General features: G+C 59.1%; 2 protein-coding genes across 5 annotated transcripts; both read right to left on the bottom strand.

Annotated features, from left to right (window-relative positions):
* Positions 1-3,728: 3,728 nt before the first annotated feature.
* On the bottom strand, positions 3,729-4,926 carry Gp1bb (glycoprotein Ib platelet subunit beta). The gene is made up of 2 exons (XM_075969424.1): positions 4,697-4,926; positions 3,729-4,458 (listed from the first exon to the last, which is right to left on the bottom strand). The coding sequence occupies exons 1-2, from the start codon at positions 4,896-4,898 to the stop codon at positions 3,860-3,862; spliced, it is 801 nt and encodes a 266-aa protein (XP_075825539.1). The 5' UTR covers positions 4,899-4,926; the 3' UTR covers positions 3,729-3,859.
* On the bottom strand, positions 4,921-13,120 carry Septin5 (septin 5). Of its 4 annotated transcripts, none has more exons than XM_075969392.1 (12): positions 12,971-13,120; positions 12,811-12,821; positions 8,480-8,576; positions 8,301-8,387; positions 7,955-8,078; positions 7,732-7,866; positions 7,521-7,638; positions 7,337-7,438; positions 6,547-6,643; positions 6,327-6,462; positions 6,024-6,126; positions 4,921-5,904 (listed from the first exon to the last, which is right to left on the bottom strand). In XM_075969392.1, exons 1-12 carry the CDS (start codon positions 13,011-13,013, stop codon positions 5,848-5,850), a joined length of 1,110 nt encoding a protein of 369 aa, XP_075825507.1. In that variant the 5' UTR covers positions 13,014-13,120; the 3' UTR covers positions 4,921-5,847. The 4 variants fall into 4 exon arrangements, with proteins under 4 accessions (XP_075825507.1, XP_075825517.1, XP_075825526.1 ...); XM_075969402.1 differs by having other exon boundaries at positions 12,495-12,821; positions 12,971-13,051; XM_075969411.1 differs by lacking the exon at positions 12,811-12,821 and having other exon boundaries at positions 8,480-8,723; positions 12,971-13,049.
* Between the last annotated feature and the right edge of the window lie 883 nt (positions 13,121-14,003).

Below are 14,003 nucleotides of genomic sequence, written 5' to 3'. Positions count from 1 at the left end.
GGTGTCAGCCGGCCTCCTGCTCTATCCTGTCTCCCATCTCTGTTCCAGGCTGTGTCTCTGTGATACACAGCTCCTGCAGCCCTTCTTGCCCACCAGTTAGCCCTGGGTGGGTGGGAGTGGGAGCTGGTGATTTATCACTAGCCGCCTGTCTTCCATCGGAAACGCTGGGGGTGGGCGCAGACACTGCGGTGAGCTATGGGCCACCCACCCCAATGTTGTTGCTCTGTCTGGGCAGCGAGTGCGGGCCTCCCCCCCTTTATGTGGCCTAGTCTGGGGACCCCCACACCTTTCCCAGGGCCTCCTCTTTGTGGTGGCCTCAAGCAGGCCAGAAAAGCTCCGAGGTTTCTTCAGGCTATGGAAGACTTGTGGAGAACCCCAATGCTACGCGAGTCACCAGATGACTTAGAGATGACTGACTGAGCCTCTTTTTCTAAATCGTTGAGCTTCCCCTCATCATCCCTGCTAGAAACGGCGGGAGTCCTGCACCCGCTGTCATCAGCCCCGCTCCCTTGCAACATACACAGCGGGGGGCCAATGAATGTTTACGGAGCAAACATGGGTGGGGGGCGCACCTGGACTGGTCCACGTCCTTCCCGCCAGGCGGAAGAAGTCCTTATCTTTGCGGTTGACCGGCTGTCAGTGCGCCAAAGGATAGGAGGAAGGGGGCCCGCACTCATCTTCTCCGCGTCTGTCAGCGGCTTCGCAGCGCCCTCCTCTCCATCCCCCGAGGGAATGACCTGCCAACCCCTCTCAGTGCAGTTTCGGCAGCCTGGACGGTCCCCTGCTCTCTAGGTGAACTTCCTGGGCATCCTTAAGAGTTCACCCAGGCCTGCACGCTGCGTGCTGAGCACTGCGTCTTTTGCGGATCGCTAGCGCCCTCTGGTGTCAGTCTGGGTCATGGTGCTTGAGGGGAAGATAGGGCTCGACAATAGGCAGTTAAATAAATAGGGCCACAGGCCCAACCTCCGGCTGCACGCGTCTATTTCACGTTGAGAAAGATGCTCTCTGCGGGAGGTCACCGCGCAGCCTCTGCCTAGGTTGGTGGCCTTGAATGGCCTTACTGGGACTCCATCTACTCAGTTCCTTGGTCAGTCGTTGACTGGCTGGCAGCACAGTGACTTGACCTCTCTAAATGCACCTCCGTGCCCGGTGTTAGACTAGCTGAGGCTGGGAATCCCTCAGTTTGAATGAAGTCTTGGGTAAGCTCGGAGGTCACAGGAGAGAGGGCAGATCCACTCCGGTGGGCAAAGGTGTGATGGGTGCAGCTAGTGGGACAGGGGCACAATGGCTGGGCCTTGCTCTAAAACTCAAGTCTTGGGAGACCAAGGGATGGGTGGGCAGTGTGGTGTAGTCACCCCTGACGTCCTGAGCTCCAAAGGAAGGGCCCAGAATCAGCCAGCTGGGGTCTGTATGTGTGTAGCAGTACTTTATAGGCCTTTGAGAGGGGCCTGTGACTTATGTTCACCTGGAAAGAGTCCCAGACCACAGAGGGGACAGGCTGGTGACTGGGGAGGAGACTGCAGGGCAGGTGTGTTGTCTCTGAAGTGGATGACAATGCTGGAGGCTGGGCTGAGGAGGAGGTGTGTGCATTCAGGAGCACTGAGCTGGGACCATCCACTTCCCCACACTTGTTGGAGGCTGAGACCCCAGGCTAAGCACGTGGAGGGTCAGCTTAAGGTCAGGAGTTAGAATTGGAGAACTTTCCAGGCCAATAGGAGGGCCAGCCATTGAGGCCAGGCTGGCGTCTTGACACCAGCCAGTTGTGACCACAGAGGGTCCATCAAGAGGGGTCTCCTGGAGAAATGATGGGTACAGTTGCCCCATTAACCATGCAGCAAGAGGTCCATCCTTCTGTCTGAACACACTGTGTTTCTTCACCAGCAGAGCCCTTGCTTTTGTAGCGACTGTCCTTCAGGATTTCAAAACCCATCCTCTCAGCAAGACCCTGGTCCTGGAGTCTTCAAGCCCTGTGAGCAGTGCGCACTGAGCCTGGGCTCCTTCCTAGGGCTCCTGCTAGGACACATCCTATAGTCCAGGGTTATGTTCTTCTTAGCGTGGAGACATTTTGGGGTCTTTGGTCACTTTCTCCTAGGCACCAAAACTGCCCCCTAAGGGTTCTAAGTGAGAAGGAGAGAGGGACCCCAGGAAGCTTGTCTCAGTTCTGCCCCATCCCAGCCACAGGGAAGGATGGAAGCAGGAGAGGATTCTTAAAGACCTGGCTTGCTCCTCTGAAAAACAGAAGGAACACCCCTTCCGACACTGCATTCAACTGACTTTAAGGTGTTATCTGTGTGCCTCAACCAGGGGTTCTGAGGGTGACAGGCCACCCCTGGGGAGGGTGAACAAAGAGGACACTGTCCCCTGATGCGGTGATAAGGCCGGATAGACAGCACACAGCTCTCTGCAGCCCACAATGGGCCGGATGCCCTGCACCTGCCCACAAAGGAAGGGACGGCTTATGCCTCGCTGTGACTGGCAGCCTCTAGATAGAATCAGCCTACTGGAGGGTCATCTGTCTTGTCCCACAAAGGCCAGGACAAAGGCCATGTCAGCTACAGCCTCCCCGACCTGGTCAGTGGCGGTCAGAGGAGGCTCGGTGCTTTCCTGTGCCCAGACCCAAGGCTCTTCATGAAGATCATCAGGAACAAAAGCTTCCGTTATTTATAGAGGCAACCAGGTGGGATCCCTGAGCCTGGTACCTCCAGGGAGGAAGGTGCCATTCTGCTCATTTGGGCACCCAGACAGGAACCAGACCACCTGGTTTTCCTGCTCCAGAGTGGGAGGCAGACAGTGGGAAACCAGGAAATGGAGAGCTCCTTGTCCCGAGAGGAGCAGTGGAGGAGGAGACTTGTGAGCTGTGAAAGGATGCGAAGGGAACCCTGGGTCAGGCTAGGAATAATATATGTTAAGGTCTAGGCAGGAGGCAGGCAGGTGTGCCACAGCTGGCCAGCAGCTGGGCAGTCATGGAGGGAGGCAGAGACTGGGGTAACCTGTGCTGTGAGGGAGGGCTGAGGCTGCTGCGGCTTGGTGGGCGGGGATGGGAACACTTGGAGGGTCCAGGGGTATGGGAGGAGACCTGGCTCACTCCAGGCTATGTTTCAGAGACTGGTTGAACTCATACCTACAGGCCCTTACATCATGTCTCTAACCTGGCCTTGCCTATCCTTCCAGAGCCAACTCCCCACTGAGATGGCCCATAGAGTTCCAGTGGATCACAAACCACAGTCACCCGTCTTCGAGTCATCCCAACCTCCCTCCGTCTCTGGGTGCTCTTCTAGCTGTGCACACAGTGGGCTCACTGGCCAGGCACACCTCAACTTCCCAGCTGTCCTTGAAAGTTCTCATGGCCCTGGCTTCCCACAAGAATCTCTCCTCTAAGCTGCCCGCCTGTACTGTTTCAAGCTTCCTCAGTGCCAGAGGGACCTCTCTGTCCACAGCATCGTCACTGCCAATGACCTCGAAGAAGCTGGGTAGAGGGAATTTTAACCAGCGGCTTCTGTTTGCCCTATGCCAGTTTGGCAGTGCATGAAAAAACGTCCCCTTGAACAACCTCCTCCCCCAGGCCCTTGCTGGAATTTGGCAAGATCAGGTGGTACAGAACCGCCAGATGGAGAGGAGAAAGGTTTATTCAGTGCAGAGTCTGGCAGGGGGAGACCTCCCTACGCTCTGAAGGCTCAGGGATGTTTCACTCCAGTAGTGCTGGCAGCAGTTTGGCCCCACGTGGATTCGGGCCTGCCGAGTTTGGGTCTGGAAGATTGGGCAAGGGCAGAGGCCGAGGCAAATCCAGGTGAAGGAGAGGATTCTCCAGCAGGGACCTGTAAAGTTTGCAGGTCGTTTGTTGCTCTGGGCCTGTCCTTTCTTAGGATGTCTGCTCGTCCACCAGCGGGTCTGTGAGCGATAACTCGCGGAAGGCGCGGGCGCGCTCACGCGCACGCAACCTCCGCAGGCGACCCAGTAGGAGCACCAGCAGCAGTGCATGTAGCAGCCCGAGGACCAGCAGCGCGAGCTGTGCCACCAGAGACCCCCAGCAGAGCAGGCCGGGCGCGCACGCTGCCCGCAGCTCGTCCTCTGCCACGTAGGGCAGCAAGCGGCCACGCAGCGCTGGAGGCGCAACACAGCGCAGGTCGCGGTAGGGCGCGCGTTCGGGGCGGCCAGCCAGCCAGGCGCGCAGCGGCAGTAAGCGGCAGTCGCAGCGCCAGGGGTTGGCGCCCAGGTGCACTACACGCAGAGCAGGGAGCGCATCCAGAAGCCCAGGCGGCAGTGCGGTCAAGTTGTTGCTGGTCAGCACCAGTTCGGTGGTGTCGGGAGGGAAGGCAGCGGGCAGCGAGGCCCAGGTCAGTCCGCGGCGCCCACAGTCCACGAGCGTACCTGCGCAGCTGCACGGCGCTGGGCAGCCTGCGACTGGGAGGCTGGGCCGCGCTAGCAGCAGAAGCAGCAGGCTCAGCGCTCGGCGCGGCCCTAAAAGAGAAGCGCTGGGATGAGCCGCGAGCATCACCGGGACCGCCGGCGTTGTTCCTCCCTCCAGCTCCTAAGTCCAGCATCCCGCGAATCCGCAGGCGCCTCCACCCCGGCCACCCTACACGCTGGCTAATGTTTCCCTCCAAGTGTGACCCAAACCTTTGCCTGTTGCTGCCCAAACAGAACACCTGACGTGGCTCTCTGTCCAGCAAGCTGCAGACCCAACCCCAGAACTCACAGGAGCCCATGGCGAAAGGACAGCAGCCCAGTTCGTTCTGGAATGGCGATGGCCCGAGACTGCAACAGACCACAATTCTGCTACCAGGCCAGAAATAACTCTGAGCCGGCGCGCAAGGGCGTTGTGGCAACAGATAGGGTACTATCGCCAGGGCCCCGCAGGCAGACCGGGCTTCCGCCCCCGCCCGCTCCCTGGGGCTCATGAAACACTCGGACACTCGCTGCGACGTTCACCAACTTTGTTCTCCTGTCACCAGGACAGGACGCGGCATTCACAACTAAACAAAAACGGAGAATGGGGTGTGTGGGGAGGGGTCATGCGGGTGGACAGATGGAGGAGGCCAAGGGCTGGAATCCCAGCACAACAGAGCTGCTGGGAGGAGGAGAACTTGACCTATAGGTAGATGAAAGTAGTCTAGGCATAGGGTACACCCCGTTCCAACCGCCCCTGGAGTCCTTTAGGTCGACCCAGGAAGGGGCGTGAGCGGTCTAGCGCAACACATCCCCCTCCTTCCTCCTAGACGCTTCTAGGTCTGGGGTCTTCCTAAAGGCCTCAGCCTCCAAACCCGTGTGCTCTGGTCCAGAACAGAGCGTGGTTAAAGAGTGAGGGAAGACCGAGCCTACTTCCGCACACAGTGGGACATTAGCATATGCTTTGTAGCCCACTGGAACCCGCAGAGGGGGCCTCCCAATTCCATTCTGCGGTATTATCTTGGGTAACAGGCCCGAGACCCTGCATCCACGACCCTCCTCTACCCTGGTTTATAGGCCGCTGGGGCAGTGATCTTTTAGGAAGAGAGATCTTGGAGATTATACACAACTTGTTCCCTTTAGACGAGCGGGAGGTGCGCACGGGGGCGGGGGCGGCAGGATGTTGGGGAGGGGCTGTGGTTCAGACCACTCAGAAGCAGATACCAACGACCGGGAAGGGTGGATGCTGAGAATAAATTAGGGTCATCTGGGGGCTGTGGCTCCGTGGCTCCAGGTCTGAACAGTTTGGTCAAAGCCACTTTGGGTTAGGGCTAGGTCCAGGCTGTCTGAGATCCAGATGAACCCAGGGTAGAATCCAGGACAGTCTGGGATCCAGGGATAGGAGGAGCCAGCCCGGAAACCGGCCATCTATCCTTGGCGATGTGGGGCTGGGGCCGGGTGTCACTGGTCTTGCATTTGCTGCTTCATCTTCTGCAACATCTCCTGCATGCGCCTTAGCTGGTAGGTGGGGACGACCCAAGTCAGAGTGAGAAAAGACCGGAGAGGTCTAGCCCCGCCCTCTGCTTCTTCTTCCGACCCTCTCACTCGCAATCATGGCTCCCTCTACATCTGCCTACCTCTTCGTCCTTCATCCTGATGAGCTTCTCTGTCTCTGCGTCCGGGGTGGGCAGTGGGAGGATAGGGATGGGGCTCTCCATCCGGCTGTCCTGTGTGAGTTTGCTGTGAAACGAGAGGGCTGAGCTGTTGGGAGGTTCCGGTTAGGAGGATAGGAGAGGCCTGTCGGGTTCCTGCCAATATCAAGACCAGTGCTGGGCTGATTTAGGGATTAGGACAAAGTTCTGGTGTCTGTTGGACAGGGCGGCCTTCTGTAGCGCCAGGGCCTGGGCCAGGGTGAGGTCAACTCCGCTAGGGCGGCCCACCTGGTCATCTGCTGGATACAGTGGGCACGGTAGTTCTCGTAGTGCACGTCGCATGTCACATCCTTCAGGTCATGCATATGAGTTCGGATTAGCATGTTCCGAAGCTTCACAAAATCGCAGTGCGCCTGATTCTCCACTGTGGGGCAGGAGCGGACAAGGGGTCGGCCTCAGCCTAGGGGAACCTCCTTCCGCGCACCCAGTGCCCCCTGCCTCAACTCACCTTCGACGATCCCCCAGGGGTACAGTCGTCCCCGGACCCGCTGCCCCTTCGCCTCCACCACAGTGTTGCTGCCGATAACAGCGAAGGGCGCACTTTCCTGGGGAAGGGGAGCAAGGACCCAGCCCAGCTCGGAATTGTAAGAACTAGCTCAGAGGCTGAGGGGGAGTGGCCATCCCGGCACTGCCACCATCTCCCTCCCAACCCGCACAGTTCCTCTTCTGGTGCCTCTACTACCCTCTAAAGCCACAAACTCGGCATAGCTCAAAGCCTTGGGGCTTCTGCCAGGCTGTGCATTTCTCTGGCTCCGGATGCTTCCCGGAGTTTCCTCCATTTTTCAAGTCAGAGCAAAGACCATGCTTACTGGTGGATGTCCTGCCTGTCTTCTCCTGGCCCAGTGGCCCCTAGTTTCTGGCTTAGCTTTCAGTCATTACCTTCCTAGCCTCTGAGGTATTCAAAGCAACTGCCCTCTGGAGCTCAGAATCTTGGAAACTAGGGCTTTATACAGCTCTGAGCCACTGTGCTGATTCTTGGAAAGCAGGCCAGAATGGCACCAATAAGTGTATAGTAAGCACCCAAGGGAGGTCCAAGTGATCCACCACAAACTAGACAGGGGTGCAAGGGACTCTTCTCCTTGTGGCAGGGGGTGTAGTCCCTCTTCTCTGTGAACAAACGATTCCCGCCTTGATCATGCTGGACCTGGGTGCCTAACCCTTCCCCAGGGTCTGGGTGGCCTCCAGTGCTTTGCCCCAGTAACCTCCTTTGCCCTCGCGCCCTTCTGCTACGCGCTCACCTTCAGTTCCCGGTCCTGTTGCTTGAAGTCTTCATCTTCATCTGAGTCGCATTCTGGAAACTGGTACACATGGATCCCAAACTTGTCAATCTCCTCCCGTATCTGCAGTAATTGGGCAAGAGCCGTTAGACTCCAGCTCCCCTGGAGTTTTTGGCCAGGCCCCCCTTAGCTATAGAAGACTCACCCTATCCTTCAGCTTCCGGATCTCACTGGGAACCAGGCAGTCGGCTTTGGCGATGAGTGGAACGATGTTCACCTTTTCGTGCAAAGCCTTCATGAAACCCACATCCACTGGCCTCAATCTGCAGAGACAGGATGGAGACAGGCATTGTTGGAAGGCCGCGATGCAGGGCAGGGACACCCACCCTGAGCTGGGTCTCGGGACTGCCACACACCCGTGTCCAAATGGGGAGATAAAGTAGAGGCAGCAGTGCACCCGGTTGTCTTGGATGTTCTTTCGGTTGAGGCCACTCTCGTCGCGGAAATACTGCTCAAACTGCTGGTCCACATAGTCAGTGATGGGCTTCCAACTAGAGGTGGAGGAAGAATGAAGCCAGTTCCAGCCAGTTCCCAGAGCTGCTAGGCAGTGGCGGTTGGGGCAGAGAACCTGTTCCTCACCACTCCGAGTTGTTCACCGCGTCCCCAAAGCCGGGTGTGTCCACAATGGTGAGCTTCAACTTGACTCCCTTCTCCTCTATGTCAACGGTGTGTTTCAGGATCTCCACTGTCTGGTTGATCCGTTCTGCAGAGGTGGGAAAGGCCCTATATGCAGGCCATCTCCCCTTCCCTCTGGGCAGCAAGGAGCCTTATCCTTCCCCACCCTGGTGCCTTGGCCTTTGTTCTGGGCCACTCCTCCTCATCCCCAAATAGGGACCCATGCCTCAAGCAGAGTGACAGGGTGCCCTCTAGGGTTTCTCAGGGCAGGGGTGAGTGGATTGGTGAGGACTGTACCGAAGCTACTCACCCTCAGCACTCAGCAGCTTCCGGTCCTTGTACAGGTCAGTCAGAAAGAGGCTGTGGACAAGAGTGGACTTCCCCAGGCCGGACTCACCTGGCCATAAGGGACAGCGAAAGAGTCAGCTTAGATCTGGGCTGGGCTGACCCATGGCCTCAGAGGCTCCACCCAGAAGTTTGGCCACTCACCAGCCACCATGAGGGTGAAGTCGAAGCCCTTCTTCACTGACTTCCGGTGCACCTGGTTGGGAAGTGTGGCGAAGCCAACGTACTGCTTGTCGATGTCCTGAGGGCAGGGGTGGGGTTGGGGCAGGTCAGGGGCACGTCCTAGATCTTTGGTAGCAGCCCAAGGCCCTGTCTCTTATGTGGCTCAGATGAGCAAATAGCACAGCCCCCAGCAAGGGCCATTTCATCATCAAAAATGGGGTGAGGGCTGTAAAGCAAAGGCCGGAAGGAGGAAGGTAGGTGAGGGGGTGGCAGGAAAAGGCACCCCCACCTCAGCCTCAGCAGAGACCCGAGACTGGAGTGGGGAAGAGGGAATGTCAGCCCCACAGGGGTGTCCCCCCAGGTGGATGGTGGGAGTCGGTACTGAGACTCCAGAGGTGGAAGCAGCTAGACCTCATCCCCAGAGTATCCAGGGTGGGTGGTTTGTCTGGCCCAGATCCAAGCTTGGGGGTGGTGGTTCCTACAGCAGCATCCGAGCAGGGGCTATTTATAGACTGCAGTGCCGAGCCTCCCCCGCCGCAGGGTCTGCGGTGCCTGCACCCATCTCTAGTGGACATCTGCCCTGGGAGCCCCTGCCACCTTCTCTGGTAGCCGGAGGATCCTGGCCAAGCAAGCGTGCACACATGACCCACATTCCACCCTATCTCCACACACACACCTTGAGCCGCCTCTGGGCCTGGGTGCGCGGCGACAGCAGCTGCTCCACCAGGCGGTCCTGGGGTGCTGCCAGTGAGTCCATCGTGGCGACCCTGCGGGCCCTGCAGGCCTTGTTCCGACCCTACACCGGGGTCAGGCCAGTCGGGGCCAGCGATCTCGAGAGATTCGCGCTGGGTAAATTTGCTCTTAAGCCCTCTTCTGACTCGGGTTTTGAAGACACAAGAACTGAGACCGGAAGAGGGAGCGTCGCCTACCTGGTAGGCCGCTGACCTCAGAAGTCGTGCGAGCCATTCCCCTGTCTCAGCGCAAGGACGCGAGCTGTGGCTCAGCAGCGGCTCGCGCACTGGAGCCCTAGGCGGGGCTTAGCAGGCTCCCGGCAGCGGTGGTGGGGACCGCCCCGCCCGCCGTCGCCGGGAAACGGTCGCTTGGAAATTGGGCCGCAGGCGGAGCCTCGAGAAAACGGCTGCGGAGGGCAGGGCCCAGCAGAGGCGCGCGGGCGGGGGCGCCGCGTGGACCTGGAGCGTAGCCGTGGCACCCGAGGTCGGGTCCAGACCGTCGGCAGGCGAGTTGTCTGCGGTCGCGGACCTGCCTCCCGGACGCCGCGCGGCTGCCGCCCACCAGAGGGCGCTGCAGAACGCTCCGGACCCACGCGCAACCGCGCGGGAACCAGCCCCGGGCAACACCTTGCTCCCTCGCACTTCACCCGAAACCCCCGAACCGTGCCATGGAGACCAAACAACCCACGGACACGCCCATCCCCACTACCTGTGGGCTCACTCTTTCCTAACATCCGCGCGTGTGTGTGTGCCTGTGACTGGGGGAATTCTTTTCCCGCGTGGCATCTTCATATGCGCTGAGGACAGTGTTCACCTTTTCCATACTAAGTCCTGCCAGCACCTGTCCCAGACCTGCCTCTCCCCTCTGCTTAGCATAGGTTAACAGCGGGGGAGGCCAGCCAGAGTAGCCTTTGAAGTGCTCGCCTTTAATCCCAGCACTCAGGAGGCAGATACAGGCGGATCTCTGTGAGTTCGAGGCCAGCCTGGTCTACATACTGAGTTCCAGTACCGCTAGAGCTACACATTGAGACTCTCTATCTCAAACAAACAAATAAACAAAAACCAAAACGGTGCGAGGGGATGCAGTGGTCAGAGTTTAGATAGCCCTCTTCCTTCCTAGCTTGGAAACCTTGGTCAGGCCACAGCCAGGCAAAACCTCTGGCCACAACATGCCATTACTTTAGGAATCACGTGTCCCTGGAATCACAGGGTGCTGATGAAGTGGAAGCCATCTTCTGTGAGCCACCGACCTTTCCTCGCTCCTCACTTTCAACCCCACCAGAATCAGAGCACACCAGCCCCAGGCGGCAAGAAACTAGACAAGTCACTGTTCCCACTTGCCCAGGGCCGGGAGACCTCCCTCCCTTTCTCGTTAAGGTCCCACCCCTCCTCTAGAAAAGCTCTGCCCTTTGGCTTCTTAGAGGGGCCTCCACCCTGGGTCTGCTATGGGGCCCGAGGACGGCTGGCACCTGGAGAGGAGGGTGGGCCCACAACTGGAACAGGAGAGCCATTCATCCCAGGGCTGAGAAGCAGCCTTCTAAGTTCTGGCTCCCAGAGAGTGGCTACTGGCTCCTGCCTGACCTGCAGGAAGCCTCCAGGCTGAATCCACCCACCTTCCCTGCTCTGATTGCTGTGGACACAGCTCTCAGCCTGGCCTCCACCCAGACAGGTGGTATCTCCAATCTAGAGCATCTCTGGAAGATCATACAGACAGCTGTGGCCTGGGCCACACCCTGATGCTGAGCAGAGCTAGTTAGTCTTAAACTGCCCCTCGACTTGTCTACTGGGAAGGTACATTCTCTGGGGAAGTCCAGGTCAAACAGCAAGGGTCTTACTCCCCATCCACAGCCCAAGTATGGCCGAATCAAGCTGTCATATGCTGCATGTTTCCGGGAGAAGCCCTAAGGAAGGGGGTGCTCTGCACAGCCCTTTTCCTAGTCCCTGAGGCTCAAGACATACTCCTCAGGGATATGATGCCATATGCCACAGCTGTGCCCACCTCTTTGTGAGGATGAGACACTTGAGGTTTTCCCGTCCTAGAATTCTGAGTAGGCATAGCAGACAGAGTCTTCATCGCTGTCCAAGAAGGGGTGTGGGGGCGAAGGGCAGACAGACAACTTCCCCTCGTAGAGTAAGAAAGAGACCTGGTTAAGCCCTGTCTCCATACACCACAGGAACACAGAAGATACTGTGTGCTGCTTCCCCCAGGCCCATGGATCACGGCCCAAGCACCCCAACTCAGGCACTCTTCTGGGGGCTCCGTCCATCTGCCTTGACTCAGTGTTCTCTTCCTCTGGCCCTGGGACCAGAGGAAGTGTGTGAGGCTGGCTCCTAACTGAAGGGCTCATAATTCAGCCAGAAGGGAGGGGGGTCTCCATCCTGGCAGCAATGGACAGCAAACACTGCTGATGCTGGGCAGCAGGTACCCAAGACAAGCGACGTGGAGAACTCCAGAGGCCTGGGAGAAGCCTCCATCCCTGCCTCCCTAGCTTCTGACTCCTTCCTTCTCCCTTACACAATAGTCAGGCAGCGTGTGTCCCCAGCAGGCTTTGTCTGGCCTGCTGGGATGAAGATGGGGAGGCAGTTCTCTAGGAAGGCTCCTGGGGGAGCCCCTCCCAGTGAGCCTCATCAGTCTTGGGCGGGGCATGTCCCTGCCAGGAGACTCCAGCTGACCCCATCTGCCAGCTGCCTTTGCTTTGCCCACTGAACTCTGGTTTAGTACTCTGGGGTCCACCTGGCATCAATGCTAGAGGGGTGACCCTCCATCTACAGTGAGGCTTGCCAAGGTCTTCTGGTGTCAGGGCTGGGCTCCCCCCTTTTTTCCTTTCTTCCTTCAAACAGGGCCTAGCTCAAGCCACCGAGGACTGCCACTTGCACACCACTCTGGTTTCACACTTGGGTCACCCACTTGCACATCTCTCTGGTTTCACAACCCTCAGCTCCTTTGGGTTTTCACAGGGTACCCAGGTCGGACACTCTCATAGGGATGGGCATCAGGCTAGTCCTTTGGAAGGCCACAAGCCTAGCTGTACTCGAGGGCTGGAGGACCAGTGCTGGGCACTGGGATGACTCAGATAAGGAGCCTTGGAAGTTCCAGGTCTTGGAAGAGGCCCTGCCAAGGACTAGTGAGCATGAATTTATGTGCAGGAGAGAGAAGCACAAAGATGCATGGGCATGAAGTGCTATAAGCAGAGGCCCCATGGTGCGGCTCAGGGAACTGGAGGACCCCTCCCCCCGTTCCTGGCCTGTCATAACTACAGCCTCACCCTGGACCCCCAGCACGCGGCCTTCGGTCAGGTTAGGAAGGAGAGGCTGGCTCTGGACCAGAAGAGAGAGGCCCTCGACCCTGAGAAGATGCCTAGGCCCCTGCTATGCATGTCAGGGAACCAGGCACGATGCCCACTCTTCCCCTATGCAGCCCCAGGAGCGGCGGCGCTGCCCCTATAGACAATCGATTATCGCCACAGGGCTGGGTGACGGCCGGCGGGGGCGGGGTCACGCCTGGGCGCCACCGGCATCGGTGCCACAATGGGTGACAGCCGGTTGGGTCTCGCCACCAGCCGAGAGGCGCGGCGCCGGTACCTGTTTGTCCTCTGCGTGGTCCGGGGTCGTGGTGCGGGGCGGGGCGGGTCCGGGCGGGTCCGGGCCGGCGGGCAGGGGAGAGACGGAGACAGACTGTGAGAGGCGGGCGGGCGGCGGGGACAAAGGCGCGCGCGGGCACGCGGACAGGCGCCGGGCTCACCTGGGGTCGCCAGCTTGCTCTTGTACCGCAGTCCTGTGCTCATGGTGGCCGCCGGCGGGGGACGTGTGGCGGCGGGCGCGCGGGCGGGGCGCGGCGACCAGCGGTGGAGGCCGAGGCCGGCTGCGGGGTGACCCGCCCCTCCGCGCCGCCACCACCCGCCCCGCCCGCGCGCCCGCCAGCCAATCGGCGCCCGCCGCGCCCACGCGCGACCCGGAGCGGCCGGTGGGGGCGGGGACTGAGGCGTCCCGCTGTGGTCCCCCCAGGCCTCTGGTTCTCCTAGCCGGAGCAGCAGGGCTATTCCCACGGCCTAGTCCGCAACACCCCCCCCCCCCAACTCCCCTTCCTGTCATCTAGCCCAGGCCGGGACTCTCTGAGCTCCCTTGGCTGTCGCTGGGACCCATTCCGTCCTGGGCTTCTGATCTTCCATCACTGTCCCAGGACCGTGATTGTCAGCTTCATATAGCTGATACATGAATTCAGGGGATAGAGGTACCCCTCTTCACCCCATTGAGATGCATTTGGGAGGGGCAGGACTGGGAGCCCTGCTTCTGGTACTGATTGTTGGGCAGAAGTCCAGGGCCGGAGCTCTCCTCCTACAGTCATGCTGGGCGTCCTATACTGGAAGCACACACACTTGGGCAAGATACACAGCACATGGCAGGGTGTGGTGACTGTAAAATGAGAGTGCTAGAGGTGTGGGACCGGACTGCTACAGTCTGAAACCCACGTTACCCCTCTTTCTCTAGCTCTGGACCCTGGTGTTCTGCGATGTGAGCTACCACACTGGCAAGGGGTTGAAGGGGGTGGGGGCACTATGAAGCTAGACTCAGGGTCAGATTCCGAGGATGCTGTGGCCCCGTGTCTGCAGTTGATAGGACTAAGTGACCCACGGTGTGAATGCCTCTTACCTTCTGTGTTACTGTCGCCTCCCCAGGTGCCTTTAGCCTACAAGTCACCAGAGAGTAGTGACCAGTGTAGAGACTTTCTGTTGTTCCAACCTGTCATCTACAGCCTCGGGACCAGATTGGGTGAC

Source organism: Microtus pennsylvanicus, chromosome 1 (genome assembly GCF_037038515.1).
Source record: "Microtus pennsylvanicus isolate mMicPen1 chromosome 1, mMicPen1.hap1, whole genome shotgun sequence".
NCBI lineage: Eukaryota > Metazoa > Chordata > Mammalia > Rodentia > Cricetidae > Microtus > Microtus pennsylvanicus.
Note: the sequence above shows the minus strand (reverse complement) of the source record. Positions and strands in the feature narration are given on the sequence as shown.

Bases quoted from the DNA above. Each gene is read 5' to 3' on its own strand.
- Gp1bb (XM_075969424.1), bottom strand. From the start codon at position 4,898: ATGAGCCCCAGGGAGCGGGCGGGGGCGGAAGCCCGGTCTGCCTGCGGG. The intron at 4,459-4,696 runs GTGAGTTCTGGG...CTTCTCTTTTAG, and splicing joins TCCTTTCGCCATGGGCTCCT to GGCCGCGCCGAGCGCTGAGC.
- Septin5 (XM_075969387.1), bottom strand. From the start codon at position 9,254: ATGGACTCACTGGCAGCACCCCAGGACCGCCTGGTGGAGCAGCTGCTG. The intron at 8,079-8,300 runs GTGAGTAGCTTC...CCACCTCTGCAG, and splicing joins GAAGCTGCTGAGTGCTGAGG to AACGGATCAACCAGACAGTG. The intron at 7,639-7,731 runs GTGTGTGGCAGT...CTGTCTCTGCAG, and splicing joins ATCTCCCCATTTGGACACGG to ATTGAGGCCAGTGGATGTGG.